The 23,641-nt window shown below is 36.3% G+C and overlaps 1 protein-coding gene across 1 annotated transcript in view; it reads left to right on the top strand.

Annotated features, from left to right (window-relative positions):
• The window catches only part of COL28A1 (collagen type XXVIII alpha 1 chain), a 39,281-nt gene that overhangs the window by 2,343 nt on the left and 13,297 nt on the right, over positions 1-23,641 (top strand). Inside the window, 19 exon segments of the mRNA XM_054381224.1 lie at positions 6,550-6,560; positions 7,246-7,305; positions 8,478-8,531; positions 8,798-8,842; positions 9,682-9,708; positions 10,001-10,045; positions 10,680-10,716; positions 11,248-11,318; positions 12,566-12,634; positions 13,335-13,403; positions 15,262-15,327; positions 17,404-17,472; positions 17,899-17,967; positions 18,057-18,125; positions 19,206-19,274; positions 20,417-20,488; positions 20,953-21,021; positions 22,251-22,322; positions 23,216-23,284. Of these exon segments, the coding sequence (XP_054237199.1) occupies positions 6,550-6,560; positions 7,246-7,305; positions 8,478-8,531; positions 8,798-8,842; positions 9,682-9,708; positions 10,001-10,045; positions 10,680-10,716; positions 11,248-11,318; positions 12,566-12,634; positions 13,335-13,403; positions 15,262-15,327; positions 17,404-17,472; positions 17,899-17,967; positions 18,057-18,125; positions 19,206-19,274; positions 20,417-20,488; positions 20,953-21,021; positions 22,251-22,322; positions 23,216-23,284 (1,112 nt within the window).

Genomic DNA, 23,641 nt, shown 5'->3' with positions numbered 1-23,641 from the left:
ATCTAAGCACTCCTGAAAGGAGTTACAGCTGAAGATAAGGGATGTTGAGTCACATGCCTTCTCTGCCCTATAGTTCTTATCATGTATGGGGAATGATCCCATTTCTACAATACTAATTTTAAGCTACTGCAATTCCATCATCTTTACAAGAGATGTTCCTGATATGCAAAAAAATTAAGAGAACCAGGCATAGCTGTAACATTCAACTGTGATAGTAAAATTAGGACTACCATCTACTGACACTGCAATGTCAAGTAAGAAAAAAAAAGGCGTGCCTGGCCTTTGAAGTGATCTTTACTTCAGCTGCCCCTGGCTAAAAGGGTTTAAGGGGAGGCGGAGAAATTTTTCCTGATCTCTGAGGTGACATTTAACAGACCTGGGAAACAGACACAGACAGTGAGAGTCTACTTGGGAAAGCCAATGGCATGAATGATTTCTAAAAGCAAATAAAATAATGTGTTCAGTACACTTAAAGTCTCATTCTTTGAAAAAGGACTTCTTCCTTCTTGATTTTTTTTTTATGTTCTTCTTGATAGTAACCATTACCAACAGGGCTGAGATAGACCAAATACCTGACACAGTGAAGACTGTAGGAAATGCACAATACTCAAAAAATATTGCATAAAAAATCCTTGTAAACTCTGTAAATTCCTCCTGCTTGCATTTGGCAGAGTAACGGGCCTAACTATGCCACAGCATGTTTTATAATATACAATGATCAGAACCAGAGAACCAGGAGCAACCACTTCTAGTTCAGACTTCACTTATTATTATTATTATTAAATCCATCCACTAGAACATTACATATTTAGAGTGGGGTAAGCAGTTCTGCTCTACACTAGAGTTGCCAAGGAGGCAAAAAAGCCTAAGATTCACAGCTTTGCACTACACTGCAAGCCACAGGCACTGCAAGTGTAAGTCGTTGCTGCTTTGTCTAGGTCATGCTTTGTAAGCATGCAGAAAAAAAGGCATATAACTGTTTCCTTCAACCTAATTTTACTGCATGTTCCATCTTCCTCCAAACCCCAGTTACATCTTAGAAGCATCATCCCAGACTCAGCAACATCTCATCATCTACAGGCACGTGGTAGATGTCATTATATAATTCATGAAAGTGAGTTTTGAATCATATTTTGACCAGTTCTGTCCCACAGCACCCACAACATTTCTAATCACTAGAAATCAATGTTTCTAGAGATGCTACACACACAAAAAAAACCAAAACAAAACAAAAACACCCACTGAAACGTTACTGAATACTTTGAATCAGCATTTTCATTTTGTCTGAATCACTAGTAGTCTGAGATCCATTCACAAGCAGAGCAAAACTAATTTACTACTATTTGTTGTTCCCTAAATAATATTTTTATCTCCCAGTCTGTCAGGTGGGGATATGGACATTTATTGTATATGCACTATCCATATCTCAATTTAAAACACCTTTAGAAAAACAGTGCAGAAATGCTATGTTTAGAAACAACAACCCAACCAAAACAAAAAACGACAAAACAACACTTTATTTTCTGCAATGCAGAACAGAAGCTATTTATGACAGCATTCCACAGGTCAGTGAGGAGGAAAGATCAGCCACTCTCATCTATGTATTTCTGATCCACAGGTAAAGCACAATGCCCAAATAGGCCATTCAAAAGAAAAACAAAACTATAAACACAGCACATTATATGTTTTGGTCTTGTGGCTATAGTCATAGTGCTGATACTCCTACATGACAGATCAGTTTCCTGAAGTGTCAAAAGAAAAGAAGCATGGTAGTCGTAGGAGTGATACTAAATGCCTTGCTCTATCGGTTATCGCAAACCAAATCTCTGCAGTCAGCAATGTCCACAAACCGTTTCTACTTGAGTCAAGACTGGCACCCAGTGGCCGTATTTTTAACTGTTTTTTTTTTCCTGGCCCATCAGTGAGATTCTGCTCCAGACCTTCAGTCTTCTCTTCCAAAACCCACTTGAAAAGTTTAATTTGTTTTATAGCATGCATAATATAAAAATAGATCAGCTGAAAACTCACACTATATATAAAGCTACTTGTTCCCTTAAAAGCCTCTAACAAGTCACTATGCACGTTCATTTAACAAGTTTAGAATACCAACAGGCTTTAAAAAACACCAGTAGGCTTTAAAAATGTAGAGAATCTAGTCTCACGTCCCTAGTCATTGTGGTTAACAGATATTAATATCAGAAGGAGAGGAGAAGGATGGGTTTATTTTAAAGCACTGTAGATAGGTTAACTACTTTGGAAATGGTCATCTATTTCCTGTATTTCCGCATAATCTTTTTTTACAGGGATTGCAAACTGTATGCATGGTATTAGATTCGAACATTAGTGATTAATTAGGGACTAATTTCACTTGATGCAGTATTAATACACATGTTCTAGCCATTGAACTTCAATCAACACCAAGTGTAGCAATTTTTTGTGGAAGCAGAACACAGCACATGTAAAATGATCATCACACATGGAATAAATGAGTTTACTTTCTGTATCTCTTGCTTAATTTCTTTCTTTAAAATTTTCTTGTTCAATTAGTTTGAGTATTTGAATTTGTGAACTGTTTCTAAATTTCACAAGTGATGCTGCTTACAGAACTATGAACCATTTTCTTTATAACATTGCTCTTTAATATCAGGATTCAAAATATTGTAAATTATGTCCTTCCATTATTTTACAAGCTCAAGTCAGGTAGGTCTTTGTTTCTTCTGGGCACTTTGGTCAGGTACTGACACGTATAGTATAGTGAAATAAATACTCTTGAAATACCGTTAGAGCACGATGCAGTCAGGTTAAATGGTCAAGACTATCTTGAGGCCATGAAACACTAGAAGAAGATTGTGTGAAATGTGTGTAACAGTTCACAGCAGACAAGATATGTGCATTATTCACACTGAGGTGGCAAAAAAATGGAAACGCATTTCAGAATCATCATGTCAAGCTCTTAGTTACCATCAGAGGAAAATCATGCTCTGTCTGTTTCATGCTGCTTTCAGAAACTGGCCTTGAGATAGGCTTATAGACATTCGGATGATCTTTGGCAATTATGTTGGCTTGTGATTATTTCTTCTCCAGTACAGCTGAAGAAGGACTACTCAGGGCTCTGTCACATTCAAGTGACTTACCATGCTAGAAGACATTAGTTAATCTAGTTTAACAGAAATTACTCAAGGCATCTCAATAATGTACTGAATTTTGCTAAACAGTGGATGAAATGGTCACAATTGAGCCAGACCACACCACAAGAGAGGTACCCCCAGACAAAAGGGAAGGGACAGACAAAGAAAAGAGCACTGGGAAATAAGTTTGGAACAGTAAGGCTTGCTGCTAACTCTTCCCATTGGGAAATGATAGTGAGGGCTGTGGTGACACAAGAGGTCATACTGTATCATATCAGCTGGCATCTCTAAGCCACAGTCCTTCATTCAGTTTTCTTTCAAAGGGGCCTTGCAACCTCATGTAGTTTTGAAGCTGTCACCACCTGTGCTATGGTAACAGCAATTGCAAAGGGATGTGTGGCAGTTTAGGCTGGGTGCCTCCTGCCACTGCCTAAACTGCCACAGGATGTAATAGCACTTTGGTTTTCTTTATTAATAGTACTTAAACTCATTCACTTGCAGAAGGAGTATATCCTATTTTATGACATCTCTCCTCATGGTTATAAAATGATAAGGAATTTCCTTTCATTGAGTATAGCTTGATCATCTGTGTTTTTAAAATAGCTCCATTCATTCTTGAAAAAATATGTTAGGCCTTGTTTCCCAGAATGAAACACTGAGATCAGACAGATGAGAACTTTTGGATTTCAAACAGTGATGGAAAAAATCTAAAGATTTGAATATGCAGTAATATTCATCACCTCAGCTTCAGTTGGTGCAGTTGCAACATAGCCTTTATATTAATTTCAGTCTTTGCTGCAAAGAGAAAAAAGGCAACTACTGTCATGCTGAAAGTATATGTGAGTCAGGGGAGCTGGGCCCAGCTTAGTCAACTAAACACAGAAGTCTGTAGTGTAATTTCCCAGAGATGTCAGATACTTAAATATATTTATAAATAGTAGGTGAATAGAAATGTAATTAATTTTGTGCTGAAGTAACAAATATCTAGATTCCTTAAGATAAATAATGAAACTTTTTATCCGTTTACAAAGAATCAAATTCTAGCAGTAAATTTACATCATTTAAATAACAGCATGAATGTTTCTAATCCTAACTTTTAAGACATTCTGTTTTAAAAATATATATGGTGTAATGCCATTAAAATGTTAAATAAGCACTTGATAAACATTGTAGTAAATGAGGCAAGAAAGCTTCCTGTTAATTTCTGTTTTTAAGAGTTTTCTCAGACGCAACAATGCACACCTATTTTACATTGGTATCTTTTACATTTTGATAAACTGTCACCATAAGAACAGTGCAGGTATTGAGAACATCACAACTTCAGAAGACTGCAAGTCCAGAAGTGTACTGTATAGTATGTCAGATACCAGGAATTCTGGACAGAATAAATACCATGCATCCCAAGCAAATGAGTATAAAAATGCAGAGGCCCCACTAAGCTTTTAACGTTGCACCTGGCAAAAAAAAAAAAAAAAAAAAAAAAAAAAAAAAAAAAGGAAAAAAAAGAAAAAAGGAAACATTTGCCCGGGGGGTAAACATAAAACATTAATAAAAGGAGGTATCCTGAAGCCAAGAACTTGCTACTAAACACAAAAGCAGAATAGTTACTAAATTAAGAAATTATTCGCCAGCTATGTTTTAAGGTAGGAATTAACAGTGAAAATGAAAGAATGACAATGTTTTGCTTATGGAAAACTCACAACCTCGGCCATATTTAACATACTTTTTCTTCCTAGAATTAGATTTTTTTTCTTTGTAAGTTTTAGGGGCTGTGTGAGATTTATTATATCTCATTTAAGCATCACATTGTACTCCCTACAGGGGGAAAAAAGTCTTTTCATTCCTTGTCTTAATAATAATCTAAATATATCAGCATGAGCATGGAAAAATGGCTGAAGAGAAAGTGACATCAATTATTTCCAACCTTGAAAGAAGATTCTTCCTTAGCTGTAACTGTAACACAGCTAGCTGTATCTCAGCTAGTTTCAGCTTAAGTAAGGATAAGCAGCCATACGATATTTAGAGCTGCAATTCAGCCATCCTAGTTCACCAATTTAGCACTAACTACTAGCAAAAATGGCAATAGAAAACAGGGTTAGAATCATAGCAAATGGCTTCAGCACCCAGCTATGTTGTCCTACCTGTCCCTTCTGCTTATCTAGTTTTAAGCCAAAGCTGCATATTTTCTACCTAGTTGCCTCAGCCTCCTTGGCTGTGACTGTTCTGGGTGAGCTGAATTAGTGGACACTTCTGATGGAAAGGAGAGCAGCAGTTAGCATCAGGTCCTATTTAGTTCATGTAGGCAAAAAATGATGGGCCTACCAAAAACAAAACAAAACATACAAAAAAACCCCAATCAGTGTGTATTTCTGTGGAAAAGAGCTACTAATTTAATATGTTCATTTGTAATGCAAAAGCTGTCTCCTCATGCTGGACAACCTCACAAGCAAACTAAATTTCCATTCACCCAGTCCATGGGACAGTAAATATCTTTCTAGTACAGCATAACATGAATTCTCATTATGAGGAGATTCATTTAGGTCTGAAAACGATCCTAGAGACATGGACTGCTATGATGATGTTGAAAACATGATGCTCCATACCAAAAGCTGCCTTACTAAAGCATAACAGATGTGCAGAAGTGTGGAGGTGAAAGGTGTGTGGCAGCAATGGCAGAAGAAACTGGGCTGGTATGTAGGGAAGCATGTCAGGGCGAGAACAGTCCTCTTTCATACATGTGCAAGTATGGGTGAAGATTTATGTGTGGAAAGGGCTGTGAGAGACTAAACCTAGGGTGCATGTGCATAGCTGAGGAGGAGTGGGTGGGTGCCGAGAAGGGGGAGCCAGGATTGCTGTTCTTCCCCTTCTCCTGCCTCTGCTTGCTGGCCCCTCCTGACACATGACACCGACTCCCAAAGGACCCTGCAGCAGGACCTTCCTTCCTTTCCTTACAGAGCATCAAGCACAGGTAGGATAACACAGCTGTCAGCAAGCCTGAGGCAGCATCCTGCATTTCTGCAGAACTTTTTTCTTACGAACATCAAGGTAAGTACTCCCTATCTTCTCTGGGTTTTGTGGGCCCCAGAATTATATGGCTGATAGCCTGTTTATGTCACAATGGGCAGCCTGTTCCAGTGCTCCATCACCCTCACCATAAAGAAGTGTCTCCTCATGTTGAGGTGGAACCCCCAGGGTTCTAGCTTGTACCCATTGTTCCGTGTCCTATCACTGGGCACCACCAAAAAGAGGCTGGCATCTTCATCTCGGCACCCACCCCTCAACCTTCTCTTCTCAAGACTAAACAGCCCCCGTTCTCTCAGTCTTTCTTCATAGGAGAGATGTTCAATGTTACCTTTGGAAAACACATTGTTACTATTTGAGATAATCAGATAACAATTATATTTAAACCCTTCATTTCCAGGCATCTCAAAGGTAAGTGGAGGTTTAAAAAATAAAACACTGAAAAATAAATACAACACTCCTTATTTCTCCTCCAAAAATAACCCCAGTTTGTGTAAGAATTTTGTAATATGTAATGGTTTTAAAGCTTCAGAAAGATGCTAAAAATGACCTAACTACATATCGTATGATGTCTGTCTGGGATACATGACAGTAGAGAAGACAGAATAAAAAGGAAGATTAAAAACTACTACAAATTACATTAACTAGATGAAAGTATACATCCATCATATTTTTCTTATAGATCAAGCTAGGGTTAAACTATCATCTATCCTACATATAGTTTAGTAAAGTGGAAAAAGGATGCAAACCATTGTCTTGACAATTTCTGCAGTGGCTAGTCACCAAAACAAATCTACAATCAGACACAGCATACCAGTAAACCAAGTTTGTGAAACATTTGGAGGTAAAGCCATTATAAAGATAATTGAAATTTCAGGAGTAGGAATGACAGGACTTTAAGATGGAGTGTAGGAGACCACATTCCTGATGAGTGGCAAACTGACGGTTAAAATATTTGTATACAACATGAAAATGTAACTGCCTTCTGATCATTACTGAAGTACTCAGACTAACCACATATAGTAACTAAACAACGTTTATGCATTTTATGTCTCATCTACTAAAATGTGCTGATTTGGACTCTTTTCATTCAAAGTGTCCCCAGGCTGCCACATGTAACTGTGAGAAAGGGGAAAGAGGCCTTCCTGGCCCCACTGTAAGTAGCTGTCATTTCTCAAATAACTGATACACAGTATAAACCAAGATTTATCCAATTTTTGAAAATTTTCTAGGAAATTTGAACCCAAATCCCGGGACAACAAAAATTCAGGGTTCAAGACATTATCCTCTATAGTTACATTTCATGGAGCTGTCAAATCAGCAGCAGATGTGCAGAGAGATCTGAGAATGCCATGAAGCACTCCCTTTGAAAAAAAAAAGTAGTGTGATGTGGTGAGGGTCTCCTTTTAGCCACAGCAGTTTAAAGGCTGGAAGGAGCAACTATCCTGTGTGAAACAATAATTCACCTGTTACAATCAGACAACCAGATCAGGTGGATCTAACTAGCCTCAAATCAAGGATTAGTATCTGAAGAGTTCTCTGAAAGCAAGAGATAGCAAGAGGCCAGAGCACTGGGAAGAACTGAGACAAGGGATTTGTAAAGAGAGTAAAATAGACTGGACTTCTAGAACAGTCTTACAACTAGAATCCCTAGGCAAATCTGGGTGATAGCTTCATATAAGGTTTGATGATCTGAAGGGATCAGTTTATGTTTCAAAAAGAACACTTGGAGTTGGAATGGTGTCATGTTATATCCCTAACACTGAACTAAAGCACCATAGTACCTTATAGCCCTTGATTAAGGTGAAGGGACAGTGCCAGTTTGAAACAGAACCCTAGATTTCTGTCCATCCTTATGCTTTTGTCCTAAATAGAAACACACATCAGTTTTATCCTGTGCAGTACAGCACATTTTAATAAAAATTGTAACCTCTTGTGTCTAAACAGTATTTTTGTTTGGGTTGTTATTTCACATCTTCACTTGCAGAGTGAAAGTGTCTCTTAAACAAAAGCATATACATCAAACAGTACAAAATAAAACAGAACACCCATGTGGCAACCACAGTACTATAAAAATATCTGATCACCTCTTTTCTTCAGAGAAGACCTGAATAATTTTTGTTTTACAACAAAGACGAAAGAGAAAAATGGTTGCCCACTGAGTTGGTTCTGTTGCTTCCAGAAATTCAATGTCAAGGTTAGGGTAAGAACAGCTATTTTAAAAAATAGGAAACAAATATTCTAAGTATTTTTAAAACAGTGTGTGTATTGTAAAATAAAGTTATTTTATTAACATATAATATAAGAATTTTATTTTGTTGCTTTTAGGGTAAAAAGGGTCGCACTGGGGCTGACGGAGCTCCAGGCCTGAAAGGAGCAAAGGTGATGTGATTTTCCACAAGTTTGGAGAGATATTTGATACTTTATTAATATGGAAAGGCTATACTAACAGTGCCCATGCATTTTGCACCTTGTGCTGGAGTAAAAACTAAGATTCTTTACAAATCAAAATATTACATCTAACATATAAAATAATCAGTGTAAAAAGAGGAAACTGGTATGTTTCCTTTATTACACTGAAATATCTACTCACAGAAGCTTACTATCTTATCCTGATTTCACTGATCTTGGTGTTGGATGATGTACAGGGGGAGCCAGGTCTTGATGGACTCCCAGGACAAGATGGAATAGAGGTAAAAAATATTTCTTTTCCTTCTTCTCTACTGAGTAATGTTCTTTTAAGGCAAACACTGCTTGGTGTTTTTGTGTGTTGGTTTTGTTTTGTGTTTGGTGGGGTTTTTTTTCAATTATAAGAGCAAATTTCAATTCTGGTTTGCCAGCTAATGTTTCATTATCATGACAAGAATTTCTTTAAGAAAGAGAATAATTCCTTCTAATGAAAATTATCTAGAAAATACTAATAACACATAGTATCTCCTAAAAAGTGTGAAAAGCTCTGATATGATAATCCAAGAACATTACAAAAAATTACATTCTGCCTGCAATCTTTCTGAGTCAGTTTAAATGTTTTGTTGAGCAAATAAAGAATATTGTATGTAATAGCAACGAAAAAGTGGAATGAAATACATTCAGGAAGTAGCTGCAGGACCAGCCTCTCGATGTTTAACTCTGAATTCATTCATGTAAGAATCACTCTATATTTTATTTATTTGGTACATCTTTTTTAATTAGTGACTCTTTTCTTGCATTCTTATTTTAGCATGTTTCTCAGTAAGACTGAAATATGAACTCCAGTATATCTGCTTTTACATCATCAAGATCCCAGTCTAAAATGACCGAAAATGACACTTTCAAAAGACTCTTTCACATTTATAACAGCATCTAGCATGATCAGTAGGTGCAGTATTTAGTCATATTGCCATTTTTATCAGAGATCATCTTTTCTACCTAACTGCTCATTTTAACTTGAAATGTTCTTTTTCTAAAGAGAGTAGAATGTTAAGAGTGCAAATACTCACATTCTTGTATTTGGGTTATATATCCTTATACTCTTGCTTTTTTATTTTCCCAGGGGAAATCTGGATATAAAGGAGAGAAGGTATGTGAATTTTAGTCAGAATTTCTGCTTACACATAGATATTTGGTTGTTGTTATTATTTATTATGTACAGTGCCATATTTTTATAAGTATTATTAATGTATAATAGCATCATTTTACCAGCTTCTGCATAAGCTCTAACAGAACATATGTCCCTTCACCTGATGAACTTGCTGCACAATTGCTATAATGTTATGAACAGAATAACATTTAGGCTTTCAACTAAAGCACCCAAAGAACAAGGATGATATGCTCAATATACCGTCTAAATATTTATTCCTGGTCCTTTCCAGGGTGAAAGAGGGGAATGTGGAAGCCCGGGGATAAAAGGAGACAGAGTAAGTAGCCGTAAAGCTGTTATGCTTTCAGGAAACACAGTTAAAATACAGAAGAAAATACAATTTCCTGAATAACAACCATGGTGATAGATTTAAGGTAAATAATAATTCTAAGGCTGAGGGAAATTAACAACAGACAGTTTTAAAAAACAAAGTGAGCAATGATACCTTTTTTTGGTAGCTTTTTTGAGACCCTTATTTATTTTTAAATGATTCCTCTTTAAGGCCTAAGCCTAAGCCTGTTTATAACAATGGTAAAATTCTACTTGAATTTAACAGAGGCAGAAGGCTTGAGGTAGTGAGCAAAGGGAAGGAGAGGTGAAAATGAAATTAATGCTTCTAACACAAATTTTTAAAAATTGGTGTATAATTGCTGTATTTTAAATCAAACAAAAAAAAAAGTTTAATCCTCCTCCTTGATGATTAATTGTTCATTGCTATCTACATTTTGATTACCACAGTCCATTTAAAATTATTTGTTTCATCTTTGCCTGCTGCTGAGCTTCTCTTGATTTTATTTTTTATTTTAATGTACAGATATCTAAATTAGATACCCTAGGAAAAATTTATCTAATGCATTTTTTAATAAATCTAAATACACAGAAAAGTATTCCTTTTTTCACCTGCCTTTCAGGGTCCTGAAGGTCCAGTAGGCCCCAGAGGAAGAAACTATAAAACAACACCACCTGGTTCCCTGGGATTCAAAGCTCTAAACTAGTATCATGCCTTAACCATGATGGATTCAAAGCTCTAAACTAATATCGAGCCTCACCATGAGTCACTGACTTCAAAGCCTCCAAAATCTATCTTCTTAAACAGCAAAATTAACAAGAATTTGGAGGAGCAGTCTAGACAAACAAAGCATCTTTATAATTCATTCAGTCTCAAAGATCACAGCAAATAAAGTTTCACAAACCCCCAAATCACTCATTTCCCATTCAGTGTCTTAACTATTTCATTATCTCACAAAAGTACATGGAAATGCTTTAGTCTCGTTTCATCCCAATACTCTTGGCCTGAAGGCCGAGAAGCCTAACCTATCATAGATCCAACTCCAAATGAGCTGAGCAGATGAATCTATCTTGAAGCAAGGTTTCAGGTCTGAAATATTTGTATCTCATATTTTCATGCAGAAGACACCAAACTGGAGATTGTTTTTCAAGTTGCCATTGTTCCAAATGCTTGAAAAATGTCATTAAAACCACTCTTGTTTTAACAGGGTCCACAAGGACAATCTGGAGATCAAGGGCCTAAAGGCCTGCAAGGATCAAAGGCAAGAACTGCATTATTTCTTCTCTTTCTTAATGGTAAAAGGTATTAATGGAGCCTCACAACAATAATGGTTTTATCCTTATATTCTCATAGAGGATACAGTTTAATGTCTGATAGCAAATCATAGATTCTTTGTATTCTACAAGGTTCCTAAGAAAGGTTTGCTGTTTGTATTGGATTCAGGTCCAAATCACACTCCAACTTTCTCTCACAAACATTTGGAAACATGGCAGCATCATGGAATATTGTTTAGCAGCAGTATAGCATTGCATTTCCTCAGTTTTCAGTTTAAAACTATTTTTTTTCCTTTAGTGCCAAGCACAAATTCCACTTGGGATCTCAGACAAACTCTTCTCTTGAAAATGTAGATGAATTTAATAGCTCAAAATTAATACTCCCATTTTTTACTGATATTCAGCAGAAGATATCTGAAAGTCATGAGGATAAGGGCAATTCAGGACACAGTCTTGCAATGGCCCCTCTGAAGGTGGGCCACAAAAACCACACAGTGCTTCACTACAAGATCCAGTCAGATCTGTGAACTTAAAATGTTTACTGTTTGTTTGTTTGTTTAGGAAAAAGTATGATTTACATTTATTAAATCCTACAGATTTGCTAGGTTTACTTTTCACTTAACTCCACTGTAAATTCCAGGTATACAACGGAGATTACTTCATTCTGTGGTTCTGTAATGTTTTGATACCTTTATCATAGTAGTTTAATGGAAGATGCAATATCACTGGGTATTATAGACAATTATAGGAACTGGTTTAATTTCATTATGAGAGACCACTTTGCTTCTCAGAAAAACCTTAAACTGAGTAATTCAGCTAAGGCTAATGGGCTCTTAAGCTAGTGAAAGGAATATTGTTATGGAGAAAAACTTTAAAATATGTTTATAAAGGACATTGTATCTTTTTATGTCTCTTTTGATAATCTCGTTTGCACCACATTTCGAGTGCCTGCTGACCGACATTGAGGCATAGAGCAGCTCGGTGTCAAAACTCCTATATCCCACATGAAAAAAAAATTGCTTTTGTTTAATCTGTTATAACTTTTTAGAGCAAACAGCTTTATTCTCAATAAAGGGAATTCTGAAGCACTGAACAAATAAAATACTATGTAAGACAATTCCAATGGCCTGATATTCAGGACATATAAAAAAATGAACTTACAAACTGAGGTAAATGGATTTCTCTAGACACCAATTTATAAGCAGAATTGTTTCTTTTTTCATTCTTTGAAAAGGGTGAAAGAGGATTCCCTGGACCACCTGGCTTGCCTGAAGAGACTGGAATAGGATTGCCAGGCCTAAAGGTATAAGTGACTCTCATCTTCATTATTGCACATATTGTAGGATAAGAATAAAGATTGACACAGCTAAGATAATATACTTGCTGGTACATAAGAAACCTTAAGCCCTCAACTGCTGTTTTTATGGTATTGGAAAGGTATTTTGTATGTTGATCAAAACTGCTTGGAGGGGGGGGAAGTCAACCAAGTTTTTTAAAAAGTGCATTTTAAGTACATACTTTAAAGGATTTTTTTACAACAGTTCTTATGCTTGACATAACTCAATCCAAGCAGTCTACAGCTGAGTAAAAATGCATACATAGACTTAAACAGAAATTATCTTGGTTTGGATGACTGACATAAAGAAATAATAGAAAGAATAGAAAGAATAGAAAGAATAGCAATACTGACTTCTTGGCAAAAGACAGTAAATGATACACAATGTACTAGAAATACCATGGGAATAATTAGCCATTTATATTCAACATTGTCTTATCTCAGACAGAGAATTGAGGCTGTCCCCTAATGCTGTGAAACTAGTTCAATGTCTGTTGGGCCTTGCATGCTGTATGTCTGTGAGGACACTCAGATTTTCTCTGCTGTTCCTGTTCCTGTATTCTCCTACATCAAGTGTTTCACACAAAAAATGTCCGATAAGAGATAATATGCTGCACACATACAAATATCTAAATCAGGCATCTTCAAAATACATCTTTGTTTGAAGGGTGACATCGGTTTGACAGGAAGACCAGGCCCTGCTGGCCCACCTGGTGTTGGTGAGCCAGGACTTACGGTACGTTGGTTTTTCATTTGCTGAGAGAGAATCAGAACAGAAAGGAAAAGTTCTCAGTGTTTCCTTGTTAAAAGGGGTGTATGTGTGTTAAGTGATACTAGCTCTTTTCTTCCTTCCACTAGTTTTCACTCTCATACTTACTATGTTGTCTTTCATTTCGCTCAATAAATTGGAAATATTTCCAGTTCCTTAACTTTTCTAATTATCTTAGTCTCCAAAACAGCTCTGAAAAAATAACACTTTATGCAAAACTGCATAAATATTTAAATAGATCTGTCCCCTGATAGATTCAAATCCACATGTGGTAACTTTTCAGTTGAATGCTTTTCAGTATCATTAGAACATTAACCAGCATGGCTTTGAGAGGGACTCCATTTCAATCACTGTAACGTTAGAAACGGCAACACCTGAATAACCTCCACATAGATATTTAGCTATCATAAGTGGTCCCAGGAAACAATTTGACCAGTATTACTTTTACTGAAGATACCAGAGGGAGAAATTAAAAAAAAAAACACTTTCAGATTTTATAGTAGGTTTAGCTTTGAAGTCTCTTCCTTCTCGTCCTTCCCTTCCTCCACCCAGTAGTGGTAAACTAAGCCCCTTTGTGGTTATTCAGAAAACAAGTACGCCAACTTTTAAGTGTCAGCACCCTTTACTGAGCTATTTACAACATGGAAGACTCAAATTAATTTCTCTTCTCCTGTATGAAAGGCCCTTAGTGCAAGCATGAGGGAAATTTTCTGCAGTTTTTTTTACAAGTACCTTTTCCCCATTGACAAGGAAAGATTTCCAATAATAATTTCAAAAGAGGTGCTCCCATGAAAAGCAGAAAGATGATTTGGTAACTGAACTGACTGATATCAAACCTGCTTTAAAATGCTCTACTGGAGAGGAATGAGTTCTCATTGAAGAGCCCAAATAAAAGAAGCATAAAGTATATTGTCCACTAATAAAGCCAGTGATGACAGTCAAAGTGGTGCAGTAATGCTTCCTGTCTTCAGTAACAGCATAGAGAAAAGAGCCACTTTGCAGGGGAAGAGGTACCTATACTGTGCATCTTTGTTAGCCACAGAAACAATACTTGTATAACAAGAGATTCTGATTTTTAAAAATATACCAAATGAGTTTTAAATTTACTGTAAAATGTATTGGCTTCAAAGGAGTTTTCTTTTTATGGCTGGATGTAGTGTAATTACCTTCACTAAGACCTGGGCATAATTTGAAAGCTCTATGCAGAAGAAACAGAAGCGTATTTAGGCTATGCAGAGCCAAATTTACCAACATTCTGTGCTGTGTGTGTAATCTCAAGGAATAAATCAGAGGGGGGAAAATGTAGGCAAACATTGAAGCAGGATAAATAGGCACAGGTTTAAACTTGCATTAAGTGAAAGGTTTTAGTTGTCTTACTTGTCCCTTGCCCTCCTGTTTTCAAAAAAAGAAGGGCATGAGATTATTCTCTGCACTGATTACAGCCAAATCTCTCTACAACTACATCATCAGCACTACTCTGCATGATCTTTAATATGGTTCTCCTTGTCTCTCATGATTACGCTTACACATTAGTAACAATTAGATAATAAAACAAAACTAACATTTAGGAAGCAAAGATTTAAAAGGTATAAGGAATAGGAATTTCAGCTACATAATGTGTGATTCATAAGTAACCAGAAAATTGTCTGCTTTGTTATTGCTGCAGGCCAGAATGCTCATCATTTATTCACCATGCCTATCATATTACTGTAATATTTTTAAATGGTTAGCACTACACCAACATTTAAACATGTGCTTAAAACTGACAAGGACATAGAAAATGCTGCTGTTGACTTGCTAGGACATTTTAAATTTATGTTAATAGGGGCCTCAAGGACCACGAGGTGTTCAAGGAGAAAGAGGTTCACCAGAAGGGCTTCCAGGAGCAAAGGTACAGCAATCAAAGGATTTTAAGACCAGAGCAGCAACATTAAATGAGTGCATGCCAGAACAAGCCCACAGCAGACACAGGAATCTGAGAAAGTAGATTGTAAATTAATATTAAAATTTGGCATCAATTAACTCAATAAATTTTCTTAGAATTCAGTTGGTCCAAACATGACTTCTAGGCATAGGTAGCCTTTGGGGCCTGTAAAGCCAGTATTTAATTCAGCTGCTGCTTGATGCCTGGAGGGAATCCCAACTAGAACTTTAAAACAGCCTTGAGCATCAGATCTTAAACAAAATATTGTAAAAGTGATCCTTATATGAAAAACACAGCTTTTTGTTGTTGCTTTTTTTCTAAATTTTTGTGTGTCTTTTCTGTCACTAAAGACAAGCTTCTAAATTTCTTAAATACCTCAGCTGCTGGCTTACTCATTTTAGCCAAAGCCTGAATTCAGTTTATGGGGAAAGAAAGCCACTGTTACTAATTTTTAGATCCAGCAAGATAATGACTGTAGTACTTGCTCCTACATGGATGGACTAGACCCACTGCTAGCTTTTTTTTGCTGCCTGCTGAAAACCAGATCCCAGGCTGAGTGGTCATTTTGACCTCTGGTTGCAACGACAAAATGACAAAGCTTGCACTATGGCAACTTTGGTTGGGAAAAGAATAAATAATTGTTTTGCAGGTGTGAGCCCCAACTATCCCTTTACTAAAAATCTTAGGATTTTTGCTGAATGCAATTCTTTAGTCATCCGTGCTTGACTGCTGCTAGTAACATTGCATCTTCAGACATCCAGTATATATTTTGTGGCAAATTATATAAACTATCTAACCTCACTGCTGATGACTTTTATTTGCTTAACAGATCTTATGCATAAAAACAAACCAAAAAACTATTTTACCAAAATGCATTTAGAAACAAGTCCATTGCCATGAAACACCAATTCATGTGGGAAGAAACACTACAACTAATAAGTAAAGTACAGTAACAATGCACAGTGAGAACAAGTACAGAAGGATACATAATCTAGCCAAAACTATTGAGATAGGCAAAATAAAATACAGTGTAATTCTGACAGCATTACTGGAAATCTTGATTCTATTAAAAATTGTACTACCTACTGCTAAGTCTGATTTGGAGCCAAGCATGCATCAACAGAGTCTATACGTATTTCAGCTCCTATTTATGGCTCCCAATTATGACAGCTCTCTGGCATTAAACACATTTTAAACAAGTGATTCATTAATCTGAAACAAATTTTACAGCTTTCTTCAGAACATTTTTACTACAAGCTCACAATTCAGTAAAAAGGAAAATGAAGGCCAGTACTCTAAAACATCAGGAGTAAATAATGTTTATTTTATACAGAAATCCATATCGTGTATTTCAAAGAAAGTTAAAATGATGGAATTGGTTACTAGGGAGGGAAAAGACCTGTCTGGGACATTAACTTTATTCCCTTGCGTGATTCTGTGACAATTTACTCAAGCTAATGCTGGATCTCTACATGTTTTATTAACAGAAGTACAAGAAAGCACAATATTTGTGTTCTTATTAATAACTTGCATTTCCCTCAACACTACTATTTTGTAATCAAATGTTTAGAAAGACAATTATATTTACAAAGAGACTTCTACAATACAGTTTGGCTTGGTCTTTATTCTGGCAAAATTCTTAGTGAGAGCCAGATCCTCATTGCCACACACTAATGAAATTAACCTATGAGCTAAAGAAGGAGAATACAGTGTTCAGTCAGTCTCATTACTCAGGCCTGCTGACATTTAAATCAGTTGTAGTTTTGCTACTGATTTGAGGGGAAGCAGAAGAGAACTTTAAGCAATTGAGGTGAGCACAAAGATAAAAAGGAAGCTTGATCAGCTCTTTCATCAGCAATTTCAAACTGCAGAGCGAGCTTATTTGAAAAGACGACCTCGTTCATACCTGGAAAACAGAACCAGGATCTACTTTCTGTTTCCTTTTGTTTTGAGTTTCGGGATGACAGAGGGAACAGTGTCTCCAGTTACTTCAGAGAGAACAGCTGTGTGTTTCTACAGTTAACAGTATATTTTTTGATGTAGGGAGACCACGGTTTTGATGGACCAAAAGGCCCTCGTGGACTTCCAGGCATTAGTATGAAAGGTGAAAAGGTGAGCAGTAAATACACCAGGGGATTAACAAAGTGCCAATAAATCTAAATAATACAGGAAATACAGGGTTGATACTACGAAAGGTGTAAGGAGGCAAGGAACCCATAATAAGCCCTGGATAATAAGGTATTTCGTAGGGAGATTTATGTCAAATAAACTCTCCCAACCTATTTTAACATTCTTTCATATTAATATAGGAAATGTTTCAAAAAGCATCTGATTCTGTAGGAAAGTTGAGGTCTGGAAAGGGAAAAAGAGACTAGCAGTTGTTTGCTTATGAACCAGCAGGGAATAAATACAAATATGAAAGATAAAAGGTCAGATCCCCAGCTTCACTGCCTTCAGGAGAGGTTAAATCAACACGGGAGCCATTCCCAGTTGTTTCTCTATCTTTACAGAACTAAGCTATTGTACTTTGTTTGCCAGGGGGAATTTGGTCCTCCTGGTTTACCTGGGCCAATTGGTTTACCTGGAATTGGAATTCAAGGAGAAAAGGTAGTTTTCACTTCCCTCTCACCTCAAACTTAAATGTGTAGTAACAGAGAATATTTTAATTTTAATAATTATTGAACTAATCTTTTCAGGGAGTGGAGGGCCCAAAAGGACCACCTGGCTCTAGAGGGCTACCAGGACAGGGACTATCTGGACCAAAGGTTAGGGAATTTTCTCACATAAAAGCTATTTTGCTGGTTTTACTGTTACATTGCCTGATTAAGAAATAGTCTGTCTTTGTCCTTATGCTTGTTAAAGTGATGAACACAAATCTATGTATTATCACAGCTGCAGGAAATTATTTTCTTTATTAATATCATTGAACTGTATAGCAGATCCTACTCCACTGAAAAGCCTTGATAAGCAAATGCCAGTTATCTATTTAGATTTTGGCTTGTCTCTCCACAGAAACTTCATGGTACCACATATGAGACAGTGAACTGCACTTCCCAATACATTTCTATAGAATGGATTTGCAGTTTCATTGTATCAGGTGCAAGTGCAATGAATCAGTGCCAAAAAATAGTTGCTTTTAACTCAAAAGAAACCCAGAACATCAATACAATTTTTATCTTTGTTGTACAGTTTCCATTCCAGAAAAATGCATACATACCTTACAGACTGGCTGCCTTCCTTGTTACTGGCTGCCTGTTGTCTCACCTGACTGCATATTTACTGTATCTAGTAGTTAATAATGGTCTTAAGTATAAAGATGATTACCTTTGCTGAAGGAAAACTCTCAGAAGAATTTAGTCTTCACCAATTTCCAAGTATGGAACTGTTAATGAAAGATGTCACCCTTGAGGTGTTTGGAATGGAGATATAAAGTGATTTTTCTGAAAGCAGCAATAGACAAAGTTGTGAATGACTGAAGACTATGAAAACATAATATAAAGGACCCATGACTAGCTGCGTCAAGGCTCCATACCAGGTATTTTGCAGTACTAGAGATGACCTCTTAAAGGCTGCAGCGAAATGCTTTACCAATGGTGAAAAGAAAGAGAAGGGTGAATTACTAGTGGATGTCAGATATGTTCCTGAACATAATTATAGATTTACAGCATTAATAATTTACAACAACTTTTTAGAGACAACCCAAAACATGCTGCAGATTCCCAATCTTTATAACCAACACATCACACTAAAGACAATATCAAACTAATCTTTCTTTAAATTTAAGCAACCAAGAATATTTTATATTTCTCCATGATAACACTGTTAAAAAATAATTTCTACTTAAGGGTGAACAAGGCTTGCCAGGAGAGACTGGAGTGCCAGGAGAAAGAGGTATTGGAGAACCTGGTTCTAAGGTACATTGTTATTAGAGGAATTGGTTTATTTATTTATTTATTCAGATTTGAGATTTGTGTTTCCTGAGTATCCCTTCTGTGGGCACATAAAAACAGGTTTAGAAATAAAATTAGGTTTTTAATCTTTAACATTTTTGACACAAGCTTTCAATAACCTCCAGAAATGGGTACGTTTTAAATACACCAGTTCTGTACAAAAGTACTTGTTGTGCCTAAAAAATGTCCATGTGCCTGCCCATGTTTAGGTCAGAGTTGCATACAGCTCACCTACAGTTCTGTCCAAAAAAACATCTACAATATGAAACAGCTTCCAGAACTAACAATCCTCAGTGTAAACTAAGCTACACTCAGAGCTGGTGGAAAAAAACCCACTGTGGTTATTGTGCTGCTCCTTCCTTTTTCACACAGGATAGGACATAAGCATACTCACATCTTCATATAGGAAACAAACTCAGCGACTAGACAGAAAGCATACTTGCTTAGAGAAGAGGAAGCTGCAACCAGATTGTCTTAGTGCTAAGGAGACAAAAATATTAACCAATCTCTACACCATTAACAGACAAAAAAGTACTGTTGTGACAGTGGAAAGGCACAGGGCATCATGGTTTTGCTTTTGTTTGCTAGGGCTTTGGGACAAGGGTCAGGAAAAGGAAAAAAATTGTTCAGCTTTCTTTAATTTCACAAAATATGGCAATGCTGAGTAAACTCATTTGACCCCAAATCTTCCCATTTCATCTAAAATCAAGCCAGGCTCTTGAACCTGGCTGACGTCAATTCCATTGCCATTAATAGATTTGCACTGATATTCACCAGCAAGATATCAATCCTCGTATCACAGTCAGCTCCATCTGATATTTACTTCAAATGCTGCCACTCAATAAAATGAGGGCATTATTTTATGAGAATGAGAATAATACAAACTGCATAGAAAAAATGCACAGTTTAAACAATCAGATGGTAGGATAATTTCAGATACACAAATTGTCTTTATTTAAAAAAAAAAAAAGGCAAGATTTGGTTTCATATGTACAAATATTTGCTGTAAAAAAATACAGTTTAGTAAATTTTTTTAAATAGATTTTGATTCAGAGAAAGAATAGTTTCTGCATTTAATATAACAAACTACTTTTTATTGGTGTCAGGGAGAGCCAGGAGCTGCAGGACTGGCAGGTCTGCCTGGTCTTCCAGGGGAAGATGGAGCTCCTGGACAAAAGGTTAGTTCATCTATGTTTTGTAGTCTACCTGCTTCCTTCCCAAGCATTCCTACTGTTGTCCCTGTGCTGATACCTAAACCTAGAAGAGAGAGTGTTTATGGACAAGGGGGAAAGTAGCATTTTTAATTTTTTTTTCCCTCGGGGTTTTTGTTTGCTTGTTTTGAATGGGGAGGGAGTTGTCTTTTCTTTTTACAGTTGTTGCCTTTTTTTAATCCACCAAGCCTTCCAACCAGGGCATTTTCCTAGAATCAGATTATATTCAGACATATAAGGAAACATGCTACTTCATGCATTCCACCCAGAATTTTACAAAGGTTGCTTCTGGATATGGGAAGAAAATCCTGGGTTCACTAACATCAGTGGGAGTTTTGCCATTGATTCCAAAAGGTCTATGCTTTTAATGAGCTTGTTCAAGTGAATAGAGGTGATCTTTCAACATGTCTGTATTGATTTTTCTGTTCAAGGGTGAACCAGGATTACCTGGTCTTAGAGGTCCTGAAGGTACTCCAGGGATTGGAATACAGGGAAAAAAGGTGAGAATTTCTCACTAAAGGTAACGTTTTAAATTCTAATGTTCCAGGAATAGGTTTGTCAAGGCTGCCTCTCTTTTAGTGTTTTATAAGTAACAAAAAAAAGAAGTACCTCAAGGAATAGGTTAATGAGTGCTTCTAAAAGTGGTTAACTGCAGAGTTTATTTCAGCCTCAGCCTAAACCAATACTTTTTAAATGGTAAAATTAGTAAGAAAACACCCATCCTTTTCATAATTAAAAAATAAAAAATAAAAATGACAGCACAACAGTTCAATGGCTCACAATTTCCAGTACCTGTGATAAGACCCAGTCCAAGAAGAAGAGCTAACTGAAAATGCTACTTCTCTTAATAGGTTTGATCTTTCAGATTCTGGCTCTTATACTGATCTTCTGTACTGAGTCACAGATAGAGAAGTAATTTGGGTTTATCATTTGTATCTGTATCCTGTGAAATAAAGACACTGAAAATTGCTGGAATAGTTGTCCAAGACATTGGACAAGATACATTGAGATTAAATATTACACTGTAAGAGAAATAAATGTATTAAGTACCAAAACTGCAAGAAGATAGAAGAACTAAAAAACAGTGTAGAAAGGAAAATAAAGGCTTCCACCTGTTTTCAGATTACTTTCACATGCAGATGACATGATGCAACAATAAAATTAATTATTGTATTGGAACAGTTTCAGAATGATTCTGGACTCATAGTTGTTTCATTTTTGTTGTAATTATTACAGCTTAATAATATGCTTAAATAACAGTTATCCCTTTACAAAGTTTATGCCATCTATTCATAGCTTTTTCTGCCTGGAAGGATAAACTGAACAATCAGAGCAGGTATTTTGGTCATCTAATTTGCCCTATTTGCCTTCGAATAAAAAAAAATGTACCTCTGAGTGAACTATCTTTTCCTCTTTTGATTACTTCTTTTATATAGTATCTTTTTTCAAGTAATTACTTAACTTGATTTTCCAGCTGCAAGGATGCAGTCTTTGATACTCCTTTTTGGTGGTTGTATTTTTTCACAGTATTTGCTAGTAAGACCGTTAATTTAATTTCAGATGTAATCTGGACAATTACTGACCAGAATTAACTGACTTGCCAACAAAGGCAATAGGAACAGCTCATGTGCACCAGATGCAAATTAGAACGTCACTGTCTTTCACTGGTAATTTCAGTTCACACTTAACGTTATTTGGTATGTGTGACATATCTTCTCCATTTGTGTAGGGAGATCAAGGTCAGAGAGGAATACGTGGATTAACAGGACTAACAGGAGTGCCTGGACCCACTGGAGCTAAAGTAGGTTCATTACTACATTATAAACATATATTAAACAGGTGTGCTTTGTTCTAGATGTCAGAAACAATTGTCCCAGAATGAACTTGCTTCTTAAAAAATAACTTTAAAAAAAGTTTATCTAAGTCTGCCCCTAGCAATCCATACCATGATCCTTATAAACATCTAGAAGTTTGGGGGGTTTTGTTGTTTGGGGTTTTTTTAATTGCATTTACCATATTGCTTCCCTGTCAGTTTGGAAGGAGTTAAGGGATATTAATACTGGTATTTTAATGCTGGAATATTTGGGAAGATACTATGGTGTATGGCATATACACGTGTGACAGGACTTCATTTTCCCTTATACTGACTCTGGCTGATATTCCTTTATGTATTTGGAGTTTCTATTCAAATACTCAGTACTCACTGAAAACAAGAGAACGGCTACTCTTATTAAATTAAATAGATTTCTTATTAAATCTTTTTTCTACTTGTGCACACAAGAATGTGTATTTCCATATATGAGGAAAAACTAAAGAGTAAAAAAGTAAACTGAAAGGACTATTTTAAAAAAATGTACTCTAAAGAAAAATACACGTGTTTTCAGTCTACCTACACAGCTGGGCAGTAGGCCTTGTGTGCTGGATGTGTTGACAATGTCTCAAATACACTAAGAAAGGGATTTCTAATAACACGTATTTGTTCAGCAACTGAGAAGAATCTCCTTTTCATTGAGAAATCAGAACTATGCTTTTTAGCAGTTCTTCAAAGTTACATTTCACTACACATAGAACAGAATATGAGAAATTCTAATTGATTTTAATGGAATATTATAAATCGTTGCATAAATGTTTTCTCTATAAGATTCTCATGCTTACTTTCAGAAAAATCCATAATTTTTGCTCTCCTCACTGCAGGGAGAACCTGGTGCTCCAGGACATCTTGGAATGCCAGGCCCTCCTGGAAGAGCTGTGCCTGGACCAAAGGTAAGATCTACACTCCAGCTCCTAGTGCTTATCAACACAGGGTAGAAAATGCAAACTAGGCCATGCTATTTTTCATGTCAATAATTTCAGTCATATGTGGTCAACTGAAACTTCTTTCCTGTCAGCAGTTATCAACTGTATCCAGTCTAGTTACCACCATGCCCTGGTATTAATTGTATACTAGCCTGAGATGTGGGCTACCCAGGTTTATTTCTTTGTTTTTAGATAACCTTTGATATCAAAATACTGTCCTTTCTTCTGCTTTTGGTGTTTAATAGAATAAATAAAATTAGCTACTACATTTGCATAACAGATATTCAAAACCAGAGTTTATGATTGGTGTTTAATAAAATAAAT

The sequence above is a fragment of the Indicator indicator genome, chromosome 5, assembly GCF_027791375.1.
Source record: "Indicator indicator isolate 239-I01 chromosome 5, UM_Iind_1.1, whole genome shotgun sequence".
Taxonomy (NCBI): Eukaryota; Metazoa; Chordata; class Aves; order Piciformes; family Indicatoridae; genus Indicator; species Indicator indicator.
The sequence above is the reverse complement of the archived record's forward strand: the minus strand, read 5'-3'. Positions and strand labels throughout refer to the sequence as shown.